The sequence below is a fragment of the Choloepus didactylus genome, chromosome 3 (genome assembly GCF_015220235.1).
Source record: "Choloepus didactylus isolate mChoDid1 chromosome 3, mChoDid1.pri, whole genome shotgun sequence".
NCBI lineage: Eukaryota > Metazoa > Chordata > Mammalia > Pilosa > Megalonychidae > Choloepus > Choloepus didactylus.
In genome coordinates, this window is record NC_051309.1 from 45,964,731 (window position 1) to 45,986,201 (window position 21,471).

Consider the following 21,471-nt stretch of genomic DNA (forward strand, 5'->3'; position numbering starts at 1 on the left):
ATGATAATGTAACCAAACAGACACGGGAAGAACATAGCTCTTTAGTACTGCCTCCAAATGTTTAAGGACCTATTCCGAGAATAAGAAAAAACCTGATAAAAAGCAGAGGAAAAGAGAGGCTAGATATTAAGTTTAGCTTTCTGTTCTGATAACTTCACAATCAGTACTACATCTGAATACTTGCTTACTCAGTTGGAAATTGGAAAAAGTAAAGAAGTAAAGTGATCAATTATTAACCAGATCACTCTGGAAATAGCACTCATGAATGAATGCAGAGTTTGTGCAAAAGCAAATATCATGCTAAATCTGTAAGCAAGTATAATACAACAAACTCTAGAATCACAGTAGGCCTTTCTTTCCTCTGGACAATTATGGGCAGAATATACAAGCACAAGATGTCAAAGAGTGTGGCCGTGATTCTGTTGCTCCAGCAGCTGATCAAAGAACATGGGTCTATAGCAACTGGGATTAGGGGACAGAGTGATAAGACTATCTCTCTTCTCTAAGAGAATTAGGAAATCTTCAGATAAAGAGTAAAGATGCAAAATAGCATCCCACCCCAGAAATGGTAAGTTTGCTTCTTACATCAACAGCCAGTCCTTACATTGCGAAAAAGCCATTCAATAATTGTCTTTTTAACTTCATTTACACACATAGTTTGAAGTCATTTTGTCTCCAGGGTATCTGACTTGATCTATTTATCCTTGGAGACCCTATGTAAGGCAGTAACCATATACATTTAGAATTTTTTATCAAATGGTTACTTCTTTATAACTTTAAGGCATTTTTAAAATTCAATACACTATTTTTATACAGGCGCACTGCTTAGAGGCAAAATATGAGTTGGGAAGAATGGGTGCAAGCCAGAAAACCCCAAAGCAAGTGCCCTTGCTAGTCTGGTTAAGAGATCGATATTTAATCGTCTCACTTGCAGAGAAGGGTAACTGGAATATCCAGTAACAGGCCAATGTCAATCAACCAGGAGGGTGTTTCACATTTTAATCATGTTTTCTAGGAAACACAGAAATTAATTTTCTCACATTACCCAATAACGAATTTCAAAATGAAGTAAGCATATTTGCAAGTAAAGGAAATAAATTAAATGGGTATGCAACAAGTACACATACTAAAGGGCGTTAATAACCTGAATGGTTGCGATGATATTCATTATCCCCTTGATTTCAGAGTTTTATGTCCCTAGCTCCTTCTTGTCACCAGAATTTTAGACTGCTCTGGGGTTGCGAAGAGGTGAGATGGTAGAAGAGAAAAATAAATCAAAGGGATTCAGAGAGACAATATTTTAACTTGAAAAATGCAAAAGGCCAGATGACATAATTCTTACTACGTGTAATCTATAATAGTGAAGTGCATTTGTACTTTATTACCAGGACCACGTAGAAACCATCAGCAAACCTAAACACTGCAAAAATTATTGGGCAGAGGCTCCACCTCTGCAATTCTAAAGGAAACAATACCAAGCTACAAAATACAAATTAAAACAGCTGCTTTCTAGTTTAAAAAAAATAAAAAATAAAAAAAGAATTCCTAAATATATCAAACAGTTTAAGCACTAATTAAATGTGTATTTCATATTTTAATTAAAAGGAAAAAACTCACCCATAAGCAACTCCTGCTATGGTGCACTTCTTAAACTGCATTACATTGCATGTCAGAGTACCAGTTTTGTCAGAAAATATGTATTTAACCTAAAAAGGGTTTAAATATCTCATTAAAATCACAAAAGTCTTTTTATGCCAGGCTTTATACAGAGGGGGAAAATTCCTTAAGATTATAATTTTTATTAATCATATTACATGTTAGGGTTACAATGAATGTGACCAACTACTTTCTGCACATTCATCAAGGAATATGTCCAACTCCTTTTTAGTATTTTAGCCATGAATCATTTCATATATGAATACTAAAGACTATCAAGATATTAGAAAAACTACAGTCACGTAGAAACCTGCCTTGTACGGTTTGCATATCCATTAGAAAGTGCCACTAGTACTTAATCATAGCGCTCTAAAACATTTCTCAATGTAACAGCTGTACAACTGACAATAGCTTGTGTAATTAACTTACCTTCATACAAAAACTTGAATTAATAAGAAAAAGGATAACTCAAGTTGCTATTTGAAAAGTAAGAGGTGGCAAATGGTAATGATATGAAAAAAGAAAAATCTTTACCCAGCTAGCATGTATAAATGGATTCCAATGATATAGATATATGTGAATACAATATGAATTAAAAATCTAGAATTTCTATTGACTACTAGTATACTTAAGGCTCATACAACTTCATCGATGGACTTGAACTTTTCCTTCCTTCCTGGCTGAAAGTTATGAACTATCCTAATACAACTAAAAAATAGCCAAAACTTTACATACTAATCAGACTATATACTGAGGGACACTCCTACCCTTGCGTAGTGTATAGTACCTTTATCCTGAGAGCAAAATCTGTTTTAAATGTTGTTTTAAACTTTATTTACTAAAAATGAAAATTTAGTCATATACTAACAAATGCATTCAAACCAAATATTCAAATAATGGAAAAGTAAGAGCGGTCAGTTCATCTGAAGTTACTATGTATGACAGAAATTACACTGAATACGACTGCTAATTCAACATATTAACAAGAGCTTGAGTTTACCTGGCCAAGTTCCTCGTTAAGATTAGATGTTCGAGCCATGGCAGAAGTGTCTGTGGGATCATAGTGCATGTCGAGATCCTATTTTTTTTAAAAAATAAAAGGAATAGTTTAATACAGCTGGTAATAAGAGGTTGGGTGAAATTTTAAAAGAAAACAACTAGTATTTTCATTCAAGCCACTGTTTGATGAATTATATATATATATATATATGTATATATAAATACATATATACACATACACAACTCTCATCTCTTGACATACTCATACAATTTCAGTTGATTTCCCTGAAAAGTATTCAATTGAGAGTATTGTCTGGAATTAGGCAATCTACATTTACTATCATTCCACCATTTACTAGATATGAGCTCTACTGTAAGGGCTAAAATAAGATAATGCACATAATAAGGTAAGTGCTTAGTAATGTGAGCTAAAAACAAACAAACCACCAACAACAAAAAAACTAAAATTACTCAAACAATTAGGACTTCAAACTCCTGTAAAATTTACCCAAGAGATTCTGTTTGGTTGTATTTTTTTGGCCAAGTTTCCTGCTCTGTATATACTTGAAAGCAGAACAGTGCACTTCTTAAAACTAAAATGAAATCATGTATTTTTTTTTAACCAACTTGTATTTGCCTCACATTCATAGTGGTTTGGGTATGTTATCTTATAAAAATTCGTGTTTTCTATTGAAAATTTTATTTTATTGATAAGGCAGGGTTGTAGTTTATTATTTTCACATATCAAATGAAAAGGACAAAATCTAAATCAAAGCTGATCTTTCATATCCATGTTCTAGACTGATCAATACCTCTTCTGGAATCAGCTACTGCGGTTTAGGCGCCACGTTTTACATTTTAAAAAGGATATTAACCAACTGGGTCATGTTCAGAGAAGAGTGACTGGAATGGTAATTAATCTGGAAATCATGTTAAATGCAGAACAGTGGAAGATGGGGATAGTTAATCAGGGGAAAAAAAGATGATAGAAGAACAGTCATGATACCTGAGTTCAAATATTTTGCAAGGCTATAATTCAGAAAGAAGATTAGGCATTTCCATAATAGACCCTTTGGGCAGAATGATAATCAAAGGAAAGCAGTTACTAATCTCACTTCCACAAAGAAGCTGCCTTGTAAGGGAAGACTAAAAAAACCAGTCTTCACTCTGTCAGATATGTTATAAAATCTCTATATATTATATAGCTGGTTGAAAAGATTAAGCCTGCTGGGTTGATCCAACACTAAAATATAATTATTTGAAGCAAATATTATTTTTGAAAACCCAAATCAAAAATAACAAGTGAAAGACTAGTTCTTTGACTTTCACAATCACAATAGGTTACCTTATTATTTGCATAACGAGTTCTAACTGAACTCAACGAGTTCTAACTGAATTTACACAAGTTTGATTACACAATTTTTTAGCAACACACTTTCTTCCACATGAAGTGAGCTATGTTTGCAGCTCATTTTAGATTTCTAAATTATAGTGACATTTTGCCAATGAATTAAGAGATTGACAGTTGAGGTGGATCATTTACCATCAGAAGATAATGAGCAGTTACAAAATTATTATCAGTTATCTTTTTACAAATCCAAATACTGTTCACATCAAAACACTTTAAAATTTGCTAAAAAAGAAATATCAAAAGATAGTGACAAAATTTATCAAAATAAAAGAAAAGTTATACTTTCTGGCAGATTAGGCCTGAAGATGTATTCAATTTTCACAAATTCATTAATTTTAACTTTAGTAAAAATTAAAACATTAGAAAGGCAATATATTTCATAAACAAAACATTTAGGATATAGATATCTTGGATATTTTTTCCAAGATTGAAAAAATATTTAAGAAGGAAACATTAAGAAGAAATATTTAGTCACAGTGAAAATTGTTTATGGTATGGAAAAGTAAACTGCATAGATGTATACAACATGATAGACAACCTTGTTGTTACAAGTAGTGAGTACTACTCGTAAATAGTATTATTTGTATAGTGCTTGAAAGTTTATGAAGCTCTTTGCCATGTTATGAGATTCTTTTGATCCATACACTCACTGTGAGATGCAGGTAAAGCATGTTTTATTATTCCTGTTAGCATCCAAGAATTGGCAAATTTCACACATAGGTAAACAATAAAACTAAAACTACAATTCAGATATTTTGAGTCCGAACCCCAGGGCCCTCCTTTCTCCCTGTATAGTCCAAAATAGGGTTCCTGAACTACAGACTTATTTTCCCCAACATGTCTGTTCTGTAAACTTGTGTGATTCTGAAATGGGGGGGGCTTTGTTACAATTATATGTGGCTCAAAAATATTGTGAAATGTCATCCTGTAGCCAATAAAAGATAGGTATAATTAATATTTTTTTCCCTGAGAGACCAAAACATTCTATGATAGGAAACAAGACAAAACATATGCTTATGTTGATGAAGAATAACAATAATAATTCATATTTACCCAATTTATGAAATATGCCTGGGTAAACTTTACCACTTCTAATGTGACCAATAAGCTGATGGGTATAAGATTGTTGAAAAGGATGATGAAGGTCAAGAAATTCAATCCAAAATTATTAGCACCACCATCTGTTGGAGGACGTGGGAAGAATGCCATTTAGTTTTATATTTCATTTGCATTGAACAAAACTTTAACATAAAAAAGAATTTTCCATATTATACAGCATATATGTAGATAATTTGAGAGGAACACTGTGCTGATAACATATCTTTATTTTCAAACATATTCTTCTGGATGGAATAGCATTATTTGTGTTCAATTTGTTGTTAACCTTATTAAGAACTGCATGATGATATTAAAAATGAAAGTACTATCAAGTATTTCAAATCCCATTCCAAACAGGAAGTTTAGAAATAATAGGGATAGGATAGGAATGCAGGTTTATAAATGTAAAATGTAAGTTGAGTAGAATCACCTTTATATAAATTTTTGAAAAACATTTCCAATTTAAACACACTTTAAAAGTGTGTTTAAAAAAAAAACAACAGGAGCAAAAGCAACACAAACCATATGGTACTTATTCAGCCTTAGGTAAATTATATACTTCCTCCTCAATAATGAAAATAAAAAAGCTAATCTAGATACACTGTAAAGTATATGAAGAAACAAATTGATGGTAGTGGTAATGGTTTTAATGTTGAAATAGCAAGTCAGTGATTTTAAAAGCAATTTAGAATAGTTGCAAAGCTAAATAAATAATTTTTAAAAATGGGAAAGTAAGTTTTTGCTATAAGATTTTACTAGAATTTGTTTTCACACCTTTGGAAATGAAGTATTTATTGCTAAGTACTCATCAATTGGAAATGTGAATTCACTTCCTACAAATATCCAGAGACAGCAGATTAATCCAATAACAGTAAAAGGATAGATGCTCCAAAGCGAATCTACTTTATAGTGTTTTCTCTAGGACAAGATGACCTCTAACAAAGAAATTCATTGCATTCATGAGTTCAAATTAAAGTACATTCAATTTAAATACTTTTAAAGTATATAATCTTTTTATTGCTTTAAAATATATTCACATATATTTATTACTACCTCCACACATACTCGATCTGTTTTACCAGATAGCTACATATCTGTGCTAAAAATATTTTTAAAGAACAGTTTTATGTATGCATATTAATGGGTATATTTACTGACCATTTGCGTTTTTAAGAAATTTTTTTTTTTTGAGATTCTAAAATTTTACTTTTACTGGAAATCTCATTGTAAAATGAGGAATAAATGCCCACTACCTTTGCAACAAGATGTTCTTTTTAGACACAATAAGAGATTCCACAAAATAAATCAAGATCAATTGTGAAACAAATACATGCTTTAATGAAAGAAAAAAGTGTTTAGTAAGTACTTTAAAGCTTACAGTTTAGGTTGAGATACCAGTCCTTTCCAGAATGCCTTCGATTCCAAATGGCTGAGCCCACAGAACAGATAAGAGACATGGCAATTAAGATACAAAATAAAATCAAAATTTGTACATTTGTAATCCGTTCCACATTTGAGAGCTTAAGTGGCGGACTTGTTGAATTCTGTGAAAACAAATAAAATAATAAAAAAAAGTGTACAAATGATTCAGCATGTATTTAGTATTGATGACAGTGACAAAATAAATCATATCTCAAGATGGGACATGAAAATTATACAGGAAACAATCAGATGTAGTATGTTGTCAATGGCTAGCCACCTCTCTTTTTTTATCGCTACTTACTATAAAACCCAAGTCTTCTTCTAGGAAGTAAAACAATAAGAAGGAAAAAGAGAAAAAAATAACATTCCTTTTGTAGACATAGTTTTTACATTATGGCAGGTAGGATGAACAATGCACTACTCTGCTATTTAAGCAGACAGAGTCAAGAGGCCTGGAAATTTCCAAAGTATGAAGATAATACTTTAAGGGTCTCTGATTTTCAAGTAATCCTGGCTATAAAAAAATATAAAAGGCATGTTTCCTCAGTTATACCTGATGATTCTGTGCCAGAATTTGCCAGCACAGATTCTGCTAGATCTGTGCTAACTAAGTCATCCACAGGAGAGAAAATTAAATCTGTCATAATCAATATACAGGCAGACCTCATTTTATTGCACTTAACTTTATTGTGATTCTCAGATACTGCCTTTTTTTCTTTTTAACAAATTGAAGGTTTGTGGCAACCCTGCATTGAGCAAGTGTATCAACACCATTTTTCCAACAGCATGTGCTCACTTTGTGTCTCTGGGTCATATTTTAATTAAGGTATACACATTGTTTCTTTAGACATAATGTTACTGTACTGCACACTTAACAGACTACAGTATAGTTTAAACATAACTTTTATATGCCCTGGGATGGCAAAAAAATTTGTATGACTCACTTTATTGTGGTGGTATGGAACCAAACTTATGGTGTCTCCAAGACATGCCTGTTAAATGATTTATAGAATCCATAGAATGGCTAGGGGTGGAAACATTAATGGCAATCTTGGCTGGCTTATGTTAACATCTTTGCACCTTCATAATGTACAAAGTTACTAGTCCTTAGAGCAGATTTTCATTTAGTATCTTAAAACTGAGTTTCTCACAGTCATCTGAGCACCTAACACGGATTAGGTTATAATGCAGAGAAGAGTCTGCACGCATGCATAAACAATCTACGGGCTGGGATTAAAGTTGCTGGAAAAATGGCCTACATATAAATGCTGAAAAAAATGGTCAACATCTGATTCAAAGGTTTTTCTTTCAATTTTATGAAAATATATTTTAAAATTTAATCATTTATTAAAATAAAATTATAAAACAGAATAATGCACAGCACTCACTGTTAAACGGACAACTTATATCAAACTCTGCAATAGTTAGTAAATGCTGCTAATAGACTGTGGTGGTTTGGAGCTATTATATACACAAGAAAAGGCCGTGTTCTTTTAATCCATTCTTGTGGGTGCAGAGCTATGGTGGATGAGATCTTTTAGCTAAGTTGTTTCAATCAGGATGTGAACCTGCCCATTCAAGATGGAACTTAATCCTTTACTGGAGCCCTTTATGAGAGGATAAAAGGCAGAAACACACACAGAGAGAGGGCACAGAGAGAAACGCCCAGAGAATCAAGAAGGACCCCCAGGAACTGAGAGAGAGAGAGAGCCATTGAAACCAGGACCCAGGTGAAAAGGACCAGCAGACATTGCCATGTGCCTTCCCCTGTGACAGAGGAACCCTGGATGCCAGCAGCCTTTTTTCAGAGAAGGTATCCTCTTGTCAATGTTTTAATTTGGACATTTTTCATGGCCTTAGAATTGTAACTTGTAACCTAATAAATCCCCATTGCTAGAAGCCATTCCATTACTAGTATATTGCATTCTGCCAGTGTTAGCAAACCGAAACATAGATCAACATACAAAAATATCAAGAATTAATGCATCAGATGCTCTCTGGTGAAACTTTTCAGCTTTCCCATGTGAGGTGAGCCATTTCTGGATAGGGAGGTAATTTCAGGGTCTCACCCACAGGAGAAGCTGATTCTGGATATGTGGAGTGGGGCTCAGGAATCTGTGAGAAATGGCCTGCAATATTAGGGGCTACTAAACAGAGAGCAACAAAGAATACATTTTCAAAAGATTAGGTCCAAAAGATTTTCATAGATAAAAATCCCACCTGCATCAGCTTGGTGTCATGTCCAGTGTAGACAACTATTCCATGAACCCACTGTGTATTTCTCAACTGAGCTCCTCGCAGAAGAATCTGATCTGCTCCCAGGGGAACAGTGCTGTGACAGATCATGTTAACATTAGAAACAACATTTTCTAAAAGGCTTAAGAATTCTATAACCATTATATAGTTATGAAATGTTTTGTTATTGAAAACTTCTTACACTTACTATATTTTTTGGAAAAAAAGTAATTTTTATACCAATAAAAATAATTTTCTTACACGAACAGCTGGAAGGAAGCATTTAAGTTGCTTCTTTTTAAATACAAAACCCACCATTTCCTACAACTTCACTATGCAAAATTATAAGCAATGCTTTGTAATTTAGAGGCTGATTTTCAACCCTATTTATGACTTTTCCTGAATTATTAAGTCCATTTAGCTTTCTGGGATGTTTAGATGTGGTGGGATAGGGGCTCTATTCCCTCTGCCCACACATACACACATTTCCTTTGAAAAGGTTCAAAAAAGGCAAGATAAATCTCTACTTTCCAGAGACAAGTCCTTGTTCGTAAAACGTCCCTAACATTCATTTTATCGTATTTGAAAATTAGTTCTCCAAGAACTGAAAGTTTTTCCAATGGATGGTAACCACTTAACAATTCTTAAATGTCTCCAAATGACTGCAAATTGAAGCTTCCATTCTATATAATTTAAACCATATTTTTTATAAGTAAGGCTCAAGTTAGGTCCTTTGTGAGGTTTCTGCAAGGCTCCCCACTTTGGGAGGTTGTTGGCTGATAAGACGTCACACAAGGCTATCGGAAGGGTACAAAATGCATGAAAATAATGGACCAAGGATTCTCATTAAAAAAAAAGGCAAAAAGCAAAAGTCAAATATAAAGAAAAAATACATTAAAAATTTTTTCCTGGGAAAAAAAAGGAAAAGATTCCCCAAGAAAGGTCTATGAACAAAGAACTTCTCTGTCACTGGTAGTAAAGTGAAACTAAAGGCTTCATTTCTGGTGGGCTTCTATGGTCTAGAGGCTCTAAGGCTAGTAGTAGCTTGGGCTTCAGACTTTGTTTCAGGAACTACCTGAATGCCACTGGCTCAGATGAAATCAATCCAGATACGTGGTTAATAACAGCACTGAAGGCTTCCCTTCTACATTTTTAGAATGCGATATATTTCAACTTAGAAAACAACAAAGCAACTATAACCCTTATTCATTGTGCACAATAGCATGACTTCAGGGCCCCTATAGGAGGGGAGCCCCTTTCATGCATGTTTCAATATTTGGGGTGCATTTCAAACTTGGGAGGTGCCTCAGGACTAAAGCAGGTTTCCAAGAGGTTCTTGGGAAGTTGCTGGACTATGTCCTAGATAACATCTCTGCCAACTGTTCCTCACCCATCAAATGGGGTATAATATGGCAACTGTCACCTAAGTATTTGTGGGGTGGATTGACTGGAATTAGGCTCAAATTTTCAAAAGCAAAAAAAAGTACTACTTTCCAGTTTACAAGGACTCAAAAAGAGTTTGGTTATTATTTGTCTTCATCAGAACTGTAATTCCAAAGTTTATGGCATTAGACAATGACACTTATCCTTAAGGAATCAGTGTATACCTGTTTCAAACACAAAGTCTCCAAAGAGCTCTGGACAATCACAGTGAAACTCAAATGTGCTATAAATACAAAAATCAAATCGGCTTCTATCTTTCATACAAAGTTAAGCATATTATATAAATTCTATCTGCACCCTAAATCTTGGCACCATCACACAAAATTTCTCCTTCGCAGCATGGATTTGCTAGGCATCAGTTTGATGGGGAACTGATAACAAATGGAAGTTGGCCAGTTAGGAGTGTCAGAATACAGAAAGAGTACTGGTATAAATGGCCAAATCTATCATTAGCCTATAGCCATATATTAATGGAAAAATCACTCTGCTATTTGTGGAACAATTACTTAAAAAATCACATGAAAGCTTTTGGTGAGTCTGAGTGAGAATGAGGGTTCAGGGTACCTTGACCTGTCCTACAGAATTCAAATAATCTAATTCAATTACAAAACAATGAAAACACTGATAACATTCTCTCAGGCAAGTAGGCTGAACTAGTGCATTTAGCTGACATTAAATTGGCCACTACAAAATGCCTGGTTGGTATACTGTAAAGTAGGGGAGGCAGGAAAAAAGGGGAAATGAGAGAGGGGGGAAGCAGAAAAGACCCCAACTTCCCTGCCAGCTACCACCCCATTTCTTTGCTCCTCTTTGTAACAAAATCCCTTGAAAAGAGCTGATTTTACTTGCTATTTTCAATTCCTTTCCTTCCATTATCTCAAACTCATTCTCATCAGGCTGCACTGAAATTGTTCTAATCAAGCTCAATGATCTCCAATTGCTAAACCCAACAAGTAATTCTGGTCTCATTGTACCTGACCATCAGCAACATCTGACCCAATTTATTTACTACCTTTACCTCGGTGCAGTTTCTTCAATCTGTTCTGATTTCCATGCTACCAACTTGGTCTCAGTCTCTTTCATTAGTGGTTCCACTTTTCCCAACTTCTTAATGTTAGACTCTCAAGACAGCCCTTGGGGTGCTTCTTTTTCCATTTATACTCATCACCCTTGGTGATCTCTTCCCGTCCCATGGCCTTAAATATCTAGGCAAACAATACCAAATTTATCTCATGACCCAGACCTCTCTCCCAAACTCCAGACACATTCAACTGCCTCCTTGACATCCGTTTGGACATCACAAACTTACTAAGTTCAAAATTGAACTGCATATCTCCCCCCTCCAAAGCTCTCCAATGGATTCACTTTCAGTCAGAATATAACCCCTACAATGCCTATAAAGTCTTACCTGATCTGGCTAACTATTTCTCGGCCCCATTTTAGTCACACTCTTACTTGGTCATTCCATTCCAGTCATACTGGCCTCCTTGACATTCCATAAATACCCCAGGCACCGTCCTACTCTGAGATCATGTAATGTTATAATAATGAATAATTTCCTTCTGCCTGGAATCCATCCTCTCTGCAGATATTCGCATAGCTAACTTCCTCACCTCCTACTCACTTTTGCTCAAATGTTTCCTTCGCAAGGAGGCTTACTTGGGCCACTCTCCCAAGGACTTTCAATCTCCCTTATCCTGTGCTATTTTTTCCAAACCATTCTTCACTTTCTAACATACTATGGAATTTACTTATTTATCATTTAATTGTTTATCTGTTTGTGCTTCCCTCAGACAAGAAAGCAAGTTTGCAAAAGCAGGAATATTTATCTGCTTTGTTTGTTGCTGTATCTTTAACACCTGGAACTAGGCAACCTACAGAGTATTGGTTGAATGGAAGAGGCAGAAAAGAAGAGAGGATGAGAGAAGGGCAGAAAGCAAGTGACAACCAAAGATGACTATAGATGATAACATGGCGTAGAAAAGAGCATATGGAACTATATAGAGAAGGTGGCAAAAAATGATCCAGTACAATGAATCCCTTAGGGGTAGAATCTGAACTTCTTGACGCTTCTGAGGATCACAGGAAAAGAGTCCAGACCATGGAGATTGTCTATAACTACACCGAGAGTTACAATGTAACTATCTGGGTCAAATAAAAAGTCACAGGTTATTTACCCACATTTATTTATAATATTCCAGAAATCTGGACCCATATATCCCTGTAAACATCCACTTATCAGGTTGGCAGGAATCCTGAGGAGGTCTTCAGCTATGCCTTCTACCTTTTGAGTCTAAAAGCCTAGTATTTTCACAAATGCTCTAGACTCTGGATAGCATACAGTAATCCTTAAAAAAATTTTTGAGTAATCAAACTCAGAGCACAAGAAAATATGTACATAAGCTTGGAAGAAACTCAGCAATACAATGTCACAAAGAGAATTCTGTATTTTTATGAAGACAATTTTACATACCTATGTCCATCGAGCCTTATGTTTCCAACAAAATCATAGAGATGTCTGTTTGGACTTTCACACTCAATTTTTCCAGAAATTCTCATCAAACTGTCAATGTCTTTTATGTCTGATGTTGCTGGTAAGCCCTGTTTAAAAATTTTTAAACAAGTAAAGAGCATATTAAATAAGTTGCAGGGCAGGGAGGGAAGGCTTCTGAATTCATCTAGGCATACAGAAGTCTCATATCTAAGAAACCCTGCTATTTTATAAGCAATTCTTCCCCCTTTTACAGTACTCTCCCTAGAACACAGAGTTTAGCATAAGAATAGCGCAGCTTTTTGGAAAGCTGTAAACTATATTTAAAGAGACTATATACTAGTCTGTAAAGATATTTTGAAGTAAGTTCCCAAAGAACTGTTTGCCTCCAAAAAATAAAATTAATATTGAGCATTTAGTGCTGAATCACAAAAAGGATATGAATAACAAATGAAAAAACTCCAAAACAGTTCTTGCCTAAATGATCTAATTCCACCACATCCCAACTTTTCACAGTTCATTTTCACCATTGACCTGGAAACTAAGGGAATACATTTTCAAAGTCCATTTTAAATCTTCAAAAAGAAAACCTTACAGTTGTTTCATTCTAGGGATGGTATGAAAAGTAAATAAAGAAATCTAACTTGTTTTTTGAGATCAGTGAAAATTTTAAAACAGCAATGGGAACTACATCATTTCAATCTGGCAAAGCAAAATAGTAATTTGGGTCAGGTGAACAGGAGAAAGTAAGTACACTATGACTTAGAACTATTATTCTATCATCAGTGTTGGCTATTATATAAAGCATTTTTTAGAAGTACAAATAGTATCTTTATGATAGACCATGTCTTATCAGGCAAGTGAGTCTAAGTCTTCCATAGTAGTTAATGATACCAGTTTATGAAACTTCAGTTAAACTGGTTCAATGAGAAAATATTTGTAATTGGTACACTAACACTGAGAAACAAAGCCTTTAATTCCACATAATAGAACAGCAATAATTATGATAAACCTGTATTAGATCTTACCTGTCTAATTTTCAGGTTTGTTTCACCATCTAAATTGGATGTTTCAATGTAACACATGGCCTGGGGCTCACTGTTGTTTAAAATAGAGATGCACAAAGATTTAGAGGGGATGGGAAAACATAATAAAAATAAACACTTATTTAAATGCTCAGACCACTGAAGCCTTTCATTCTAGACAGCACTATGGTCGCCTAGCTTCTTGACAATTTTCAGTCTAACAGCAAGATGCCATGAGGCAGAGCCCATGCAGGACAACTTATGGATCAGTTGTTCAGCCAGGAGGACTCAAAAGCAATTTCCTTACAAAAATCACTACTGGTCTTCAAGATAATGTAAATGAATAGATTTGTCACATTATATCTAATTTTTTCATCTACACAGACACAACACAGACCATGTCTGAAATGCAAAGCAGCTCTGTGTCCAAATGTATCTCTAGCTCAAAAATATCAAATGAGATTTCATGCTTATGGTCCACATGTAAATTGGTTACAGAAAGTAGTTGATTAGAAAATTCCAGCTTGTTGCTTCTACAAACTTATATTTACTACTCTTTCAGATATGATGAATAATATCATAGGAACTGTAACATTAAATTGTATGAACAGATTTTATAATCAAAGTGGATATATACTTTTCTCTCTCATATTTTTTTCTGTTCCTGCTCTCCTATTACTCTTATTTGCTTCAGAGATTCCTGTGGCAGCAAAAGCTAAAACTCAGTTCAGCCAACCTGACCATATTTTCCCTTGACCTGAATTAGAAGATGCACTTGATGAGCCCCCACCACAGTGTTTTAGTAAAACCTGGAGTGGAATGACTATGGTAAGGGGAATGGGTTCTCCAGTCTGACCACTGGCACCACATCCCCAACTGTCTTATATCCTGCCCATTTTCACACAGACTTTATTTGCCCAGAAATGACAGACATGCAAATTTGTAGCCCAGCTGTATAATCTGCTCGATTATAAGGAGACGCATTCTGAAGTTAAATCAATCTTATTAGCACTTGGTAATATAATAAGCCTAATTGGCTAATGTCATGTAAGTAACTATGAATGTAATTTGCAATAAGCAGGTGTACTCTAAAAACAAAGAAATTTTCAAGTCATAAACACCAGGAATTTTCTAATCAGCTTCCAATTTGTACATGTGCAAAAATAGACTATTCCATGTTTTAGAAATGAGCATTTAGCTTAATTTTGTGACCTGAAGATTTGTGAAATATACCTGGACATTAATCAATATTTTACACTCATTTTAAAATTATGCTGCAAGCTTTTCAGTTTATTTGATGGACTTTTCTTTCTTAAGGGCTACTTTTCCCCAACTAAAGAAATCGTTCAATATTTTCCTTATCACTCTATCCTTTAGTCAAAGTTTTACTTTCTATCGCTGTCACCATGGCAATTTGGCTGCAGCAATTGCTCCTAAGTTGTAACTTGCTTATGTATATGTTTAAATATAAATGGCTTGCACAATTATAAAATACATCTTCTGATAATATGGAAGCATGATGATGAACAAATGCTAAATGAACAATATTGATTCCATGTTCTGGCAGGAAAACGCATTAAAATTTTACTGATGAATATACTTATCCAAAGCCATTCTCACATTAAAATGAGAATAACATTCTAATTCTACATCTATCTTTTTTTCATAAAGCAACTTTTCTAGGAAGTTAAATGGCTGACTTCTATTTCAAGTAGGGCAAATAAAAAATATCCATCCAAATTCAGAACATTGTAAATAATTGCCTAAGACAGCTGTTACTGAAGCAGTTCTTAATAGTGCTGTGAAAAGGTAGCAAGAAGTTTCAGATAAGGAATCATGCTAGATAATAAATATTTCAGCAAATTATGACATCCAAAAACAAACTACAGTCAGAGAGGTAAAGCAGGCTTTTGAATTAGTTAAGTGGAGAAATTAAACAAGATGCATATCACAATACAAACACTAGAAGACAGCTGAAATTTATCACAGTAACGTGCACTTTGCCACTAGTTACAAGTGAGATAAAAACTGATCCCGAAGCATGCGGTACAAAATGTACAACATCCAGCTTTGTGCAGGGGGTCCTCTATAAACCCTATACAAGCCCAAATTATAGTCTCAATCACTGAAGGGACTCTATAGAATTTATAGAAATTTTCAAATGTAAGAATAAAACAATTATATTGAAAAATCTTAATTTCTCAATAACCATTTGCCTCATGAAAGCTTAACATAGTTACAAACAATATCCTGGGGTGGTAATAAATTAAGCCTTAGTATTTCAGGCATGTTGCTAAATAAGAATACATATTAATAAATGTAATAGGAAATCAAAATCTCTTCAATGTCTTTAAAATTAATGTCTTTTGGACTCCTATTGATACCAATAGGAGTTGAATCAGCCCAGTGAGGGACAAACACCATCCAAGATTGTAATCATAAAAGGCCTTTAAGATATCTGTGAAGTGCCCATCATGAAGAAATATTTTTAAGTTTATGTTTTAAAGGAAGAGGCCCAGAACTCAACCGTATTTGGGTACAACTAATCTCTGGTTTAGGGTGAGGACCCACATACACGCATCCTGTACAACTTGGTAGGTTCTAACCTTGAGGACAGACTGATGAGATCTGCTGGGAGATGCTCCCCATTGGTCACTTTCACTATTTCCCCTACTGCCACCTATGTGTCCCAGTTTAAAATAATTAAAACGGAAAAAAAAATGAATAACAGAGGAAAAAAAACACACAAACAAATGGACAAAAGAGACAGGAAGTTTGAAATTATTGTAGAAAATAATACATGTTAATAAAATGTCTAATGCCAATTTTTTCAAAACTTATTTTGATCAGGTCTAAAAGCATAAGAAAACATTTAATATTTAAGGAATATTCATTTGCTATTAAGCTCAATTTTCAATTTTTAGTGTGAAAACTTTTGATTGTTAAATTTTTCTCAAAACTTATCAAATTAAAATAAAAACATTTTTATAGCGAGAGCAAATATATTTTATATCTTTTCCCTCCTCTAACTCCTCACCCCCATGCCACCCACTTTATGCCCCTTCCTACCCAAGAAGGAAAGAAATAATTGTGGAAACCATTTTTAGGTTTTTGAAAAGCAAAGCATACTAAACTCGGTTTTCCTCCATTAAAACAAGAAATTTGTTAAAAAAATTTCTGAGTCCAAAACATTTTCGAAGTTAATTACATAAATACCATATTAATGTCAATGTAAAGCTGCAGAGACATGGATCACAGGAAATTAGAAGGAATAACTGCAGTCTTGTTAGTAATTTAATAATAAGTTGTTTTGGGAGGGTAAGCCTATTCTTAAATCCACGGCAAATTTTTCAGAAATGGTATGAAAGAAACATTCCAAGAACCTATCTTAACTTGAATTATTTTATTCTATTTTATACTTTCTAAATACATAAATTTGTTTGTTTGTTATATGTGATATTTTTCATTTCTTCATGTCAAAACTGAAGTCAATGAAACACAATAACTTCCAACCATTTTCATGCTTTAATTCAAATTACTTCACCAAAGATGCACTAGTAGTAATTAATAACTGAAAAATTAAAATATTAATATTAATAACAGGGAAATTAAAATATTACAAACTTGTTTATTCTTACTGCTAATTGGTTCTCACTTACAGGTGAACATTATTTGATAATGGACAGCACGGCATAATGAAAATGACAGATTAGAAGTTAAGTATTCTAACCTTGACCTAGTCATTAACTACAGTGGCTAAAAATAAGACTTGAAGTCAAAATTTCTACATCTGTAAAATGATGATTAAAAATCCCTTCAAGAAAAAAAAAATGACTGTAGGGTGGTATTTGGCCATATCGATAGAAATTTTTGTCTAATATCACAACTTTTGTACTATTCTTTGAATCCCACTAAATAACAAAAAACAATGAATCAGATAATGTTTTTAAAAACAATAATCTTTGGAGGAGATTTGGATGATGTATTAAGATACAGAAACTGCTCTAATCTACCAATACTGATAACATCAGTCAATTCTTTTAATGTTTAGAAAATAAATCCAGTGAAAATGCTTTAAAGTTTAAGAAATATATGCACTAAGCTTGCTGAGGAGTTTCAAGGATTAGATAGAGACAGATGACAAATATTTTGAAAACTTTCAACTTAGAATTTAGTATAAAGTCAGGGCAAGATATTAATTATCTTCAAAATTTTGAGCAGATAACAATATTGTAATTAATAATTCAGCATATATGGTTCTCTCTATGATAAAAGAAGGGGTCTCAGAGTTTAACCAATAAACACCAACAATTTCTTAAATTGCTGAGAGCTTGACTATCATTTTTAACTTTCTTAGATAAATACAACATTCAATTGGTCAATCATTCAATACAATTAAACTGTTACTTAGTACCATTAAGTGTAAGTGATTCCATTGGTTACATTTTCTTGAAGTTTAAAATAAAGATTATCAATTCAAAGGAAAAGAAGGCTCAGGGAATATTAGAGTTTGATGATTTATCCATCGTCTTCATTTAGAATATGCGAGATCAAGGCATAGAGAAATATGTAGTTTGCTCAAAAGCACCAAGCCAGGATAAGAACCTTGGCCTCCTAACCCCCAAGAAGAGCTCTTTCTAGTACCCCATGCTAATACCTAGAATGTCATGTGTGGACATTATCTTTGCTTCAGCTTTAGAAACTTACCCTGATAATTATAAGCAAAGAAACTAATAAGAGACAGATTGATTAAAAGTGTCTGTAATAATTGCATGGAACTTTGAATAGGAAGTGAGATACGGTAGGTTAGTATAGGCTGGAGTGAAATAGTGACACATCCTAGAGTAATTTGGGCAGATAATAAAAAATATATTTACAGCCTCCCCCTCCCCAGCCCTGAGGATCTGGGGGAAGGTGCAGATGTGTTGGACATCCACACCTGGACTGGTGCTGATGTTGTCACAAACACTGGGACTGGCGGTTTGATGTGCTGAGCCCTCGAGCATGGGACTTGCCCTTATGAAGCTCATTACCACAAAGGAGAGTCTAAAGTTGTATGTAATGGTGCCTAAGAGTCTCCCCCTGAGTACCTCTTTGTTGCTCAGATGTGGCCCTATCTCTCTCTAACTGAGCCATCTTGACAGGTGAACTCACTGCCCTCCCCCCTACGTGGGATCCGACTCCCAGGGGTGTAAATCTCCCTGGCAACGCAGAGTATGACTCACGGGGATGAATGTGGACCCGGCATCGTGGGACTGAGAGTATCTTCTTGGCTAAAAGGGGGATGCAAAATGAGACGAAATAGTTTCAGTGGCTGAGAGATTCCAAATGGTGTCGAGAGGTCACTCTGGTGGACATTCTTATGCACTATATAGATAACACCTCTTAGGTTTTAATGTATTGGAATAGCTAGAAGTAAATACCTGAAACTACCAAACTCCAACCCAGCAGTCTGGACTCCTGAAGACAATTATATAATAATGTAGATTACAAGGGGTGACAGTGTGATTGTGAAGACCTTGTGGATCACACCCCCTTTATCTAGTGTATGGATGAGTGGAGGAATGGGGATAAAAACTAAAGGACAAATGGGGTGGGATGGGGGGATGATTTGGGTGTTCTTTTTTCACTTCTATTTTTTATTCTCGTTCTGGTTCTTTCTGATGTAAGGAAAATGTTCAGAGATAGATTGTGGTGATGAACGCATAACTATGTTATCATACTGTGGACAGTGGATTGTATATCATGGATGATTGTATGGTGTGTGAATGTATTTCAATAAAACTGAATTTAAAAAAAAAACCCCAATAAACCAAAAAAAAAAAAAGTGTCTGTAATAATTTTTCCTGTAATCCAAGTCTCTAACTCCATCAAAATTGAAAACCTACAGGAAAAAGGCACTAACTATAAATATGGAACTATAACTACCTGCAGTTACTTTAACTACCTATAGACCAACTTGTTTAAATATCTGGATAATTTTTCTTTATTCAATTAAGTTTTAGTAGTTTGCCATAAATTGATCCACTTTAAGTAATGACCTGATTAAACAGATTTTGAAAAAAAAGGCACAGTCCATATTCATATGTGGGTTTTACAAATAAAACTGTCCAAGGAAATGATGATAAACAACCTTGAAATATTAAAAATGTTTTTCTTAATTTATATTAGTACTAGTTTTACAACATTTAAACCTAAAACCATCTGAAAGTCACATTCTTTAAAGAGGTAGAGTATCATATGTTCTGTGAATACTAACTGCTATCTTTAAATGAGTAAAACAAAAATTATTTAATTTCAATAACTACAAGAACTTAAAAGAAAGAGCAAAGTACTTATTTTTTTCTTAGAAGACTATGGCAATTCAAAATGTATGATAAAAAAAAGGAATCATTTATTCCACTTTCTTATTACTGCTTCACCATTAAGAACAAGAAACTTGGCAGGGAGATATAAAGGAGTTTAGCATGAGCAAAGATTACAAGATAAAATCAATAGAGCCTAATGCATGTATTATATAAAATAAATGATAGGAAATCTTAAAAGAGTTTGTGACCCACATAAAAGGATCTGGACATACCCTCCCTAGAGGGAAAGTAAACTCTTAATTATAAAATATAGTTCCTATCACTTATTTTATACAGTAAACAGCAAAGAGTCCTTTGAGTCCAATCAACACATTTTTTAATGCTTAATTCAAAATCATTAGAGAGGTTCAAAATTCTTCGTTTATTCCTTATTTCCTTGGAGCAATCACAAGGTCAATGCAGGGTAGAGAAACCATCCTCTACGCTGTTTGAGCATCAGTAGGTATCTCTACCTTGATGAGAGAAGTACAGTGTCAGCAGGTATATACTCTTTGCCTTTTATTATAACTATATCTCCAACATTTACCTGAAAGAAAACTGGGAATTGGTTAATTATCTGCATTGAAAGGTAGTTACAATTCTAAAACCCGTTGCAGCACAGAATACAGTAAAAAAGTTTATTGGCAAACAAGAGCCACTGATCTTCTCAAAATTTATCTTAATAAACTAATCTATCCATTCTTTCCACTCAATTGACATCTCAACTTCTCATATTCTCTTCCTGATGTAAAAATAAAAAAGAGGAATTTATTAATTTAGATATCAACGCTATTTAAGTAAATCTCAACACAAGCGGAGAAAATATCAGTGACATACACATGGTCAGTACTCTTCACAATGACACTATGAAACAGGTATCAGTTATAATTCGTAATTTAAAGATGAGGAAAGTGAGTTGTATATTAAGTTACTGACCCAAGATCACAGTGAGTGGAAAAGCTTAAACTCAAACCCACATTTGACTATCTGCAAAGCCTGATCTTGCACAAGTATATTTAATGGGACTATCACTGTATTTTAAATTAAAAATAAATTCTTTCTCACTTTACTGTTAGCATTTTCTAAGAATGGCATGAAGACAAACTAAAGATGCAGGAAGGCCAAAAACTACTAGAATTAATTCAGATAATAGGTTTGTCATATAGCTTTTGGCAAACAATACAGCACCAAATAGGTAATGCCTTGTCTTAACTGAATTGACCAATGTGCTGGTTTTAAGCTGTTATGTACCCCAGAAAAATGTCATGGTCTTGAAATCCATTCCTGTGGGTGCAGATCTATTGTGGGTGGGACCTTTTGATTAGGTTGTTTCAATTGAGACGT

The 21,471-nt window shown here is 34.1% G+C and overlaps 1 protein-coding gene across 5 annotated transcripts in view; it reads right to left on the reverse strand.

Annotated features, from left to right (window-relative positions):
• ATP8A1 (ATPase phospholipid transporting 8A1) overlaps nucleotides 1-21,471 on the reverse strand; it is a 254,190-nt gene that overhangs the window by 156,900 nt on the left and 75,819 nt on the right. For 2 of the 5 annotated variants that reach the window (XM_037829703.1, XM_037829702.1), the window contains exons 7-14: nucleotides 20,601-20,674; nucleotides 13,784-13,853; nucleotides 12,738-12,865; nucleotides 8,807-8,918; nucleotides 6,543-6,708; nucleotides 5,120-5,247; nucleotides 2,657-2,734; nucleotides 1,618-1,706 (exon numbers count right to left, since the gene is read on the reverse strand). In XM_037829703.1, the coding sequence (XP_037685631.1) occupies nucleotides 1,618-1,706; nucleotides 2,657-2,734; nucleotides 5,120-5,247; nucleotides 6,543-6,708; nucleotides 8,807-8,918; nucleotides 12,738-12,865; nucleotides 13,784-13,853; nucleotides 20,601-20,674 (845 nt within the window). Of the gene's footprint in view, nucleotides 1-1,617; nucleotides 1,707-2,656; nucleotides 2,735-5,119; nucleotides 5,248-6,542; nucleotides 6,709-8,806; nucleotides 8,919-12,737; nucleotides 12,866-13,783; nucleotides 13,854-16,386; nucleotides 16,461-20,600; nucleotides 21,426-21,471 lie in introns of all 5 variants that reach the window. The other 3 variants (XM_037829701.1, XM_037829704.1, XM_037829705.1) reach the window with 3 other exon arrangements.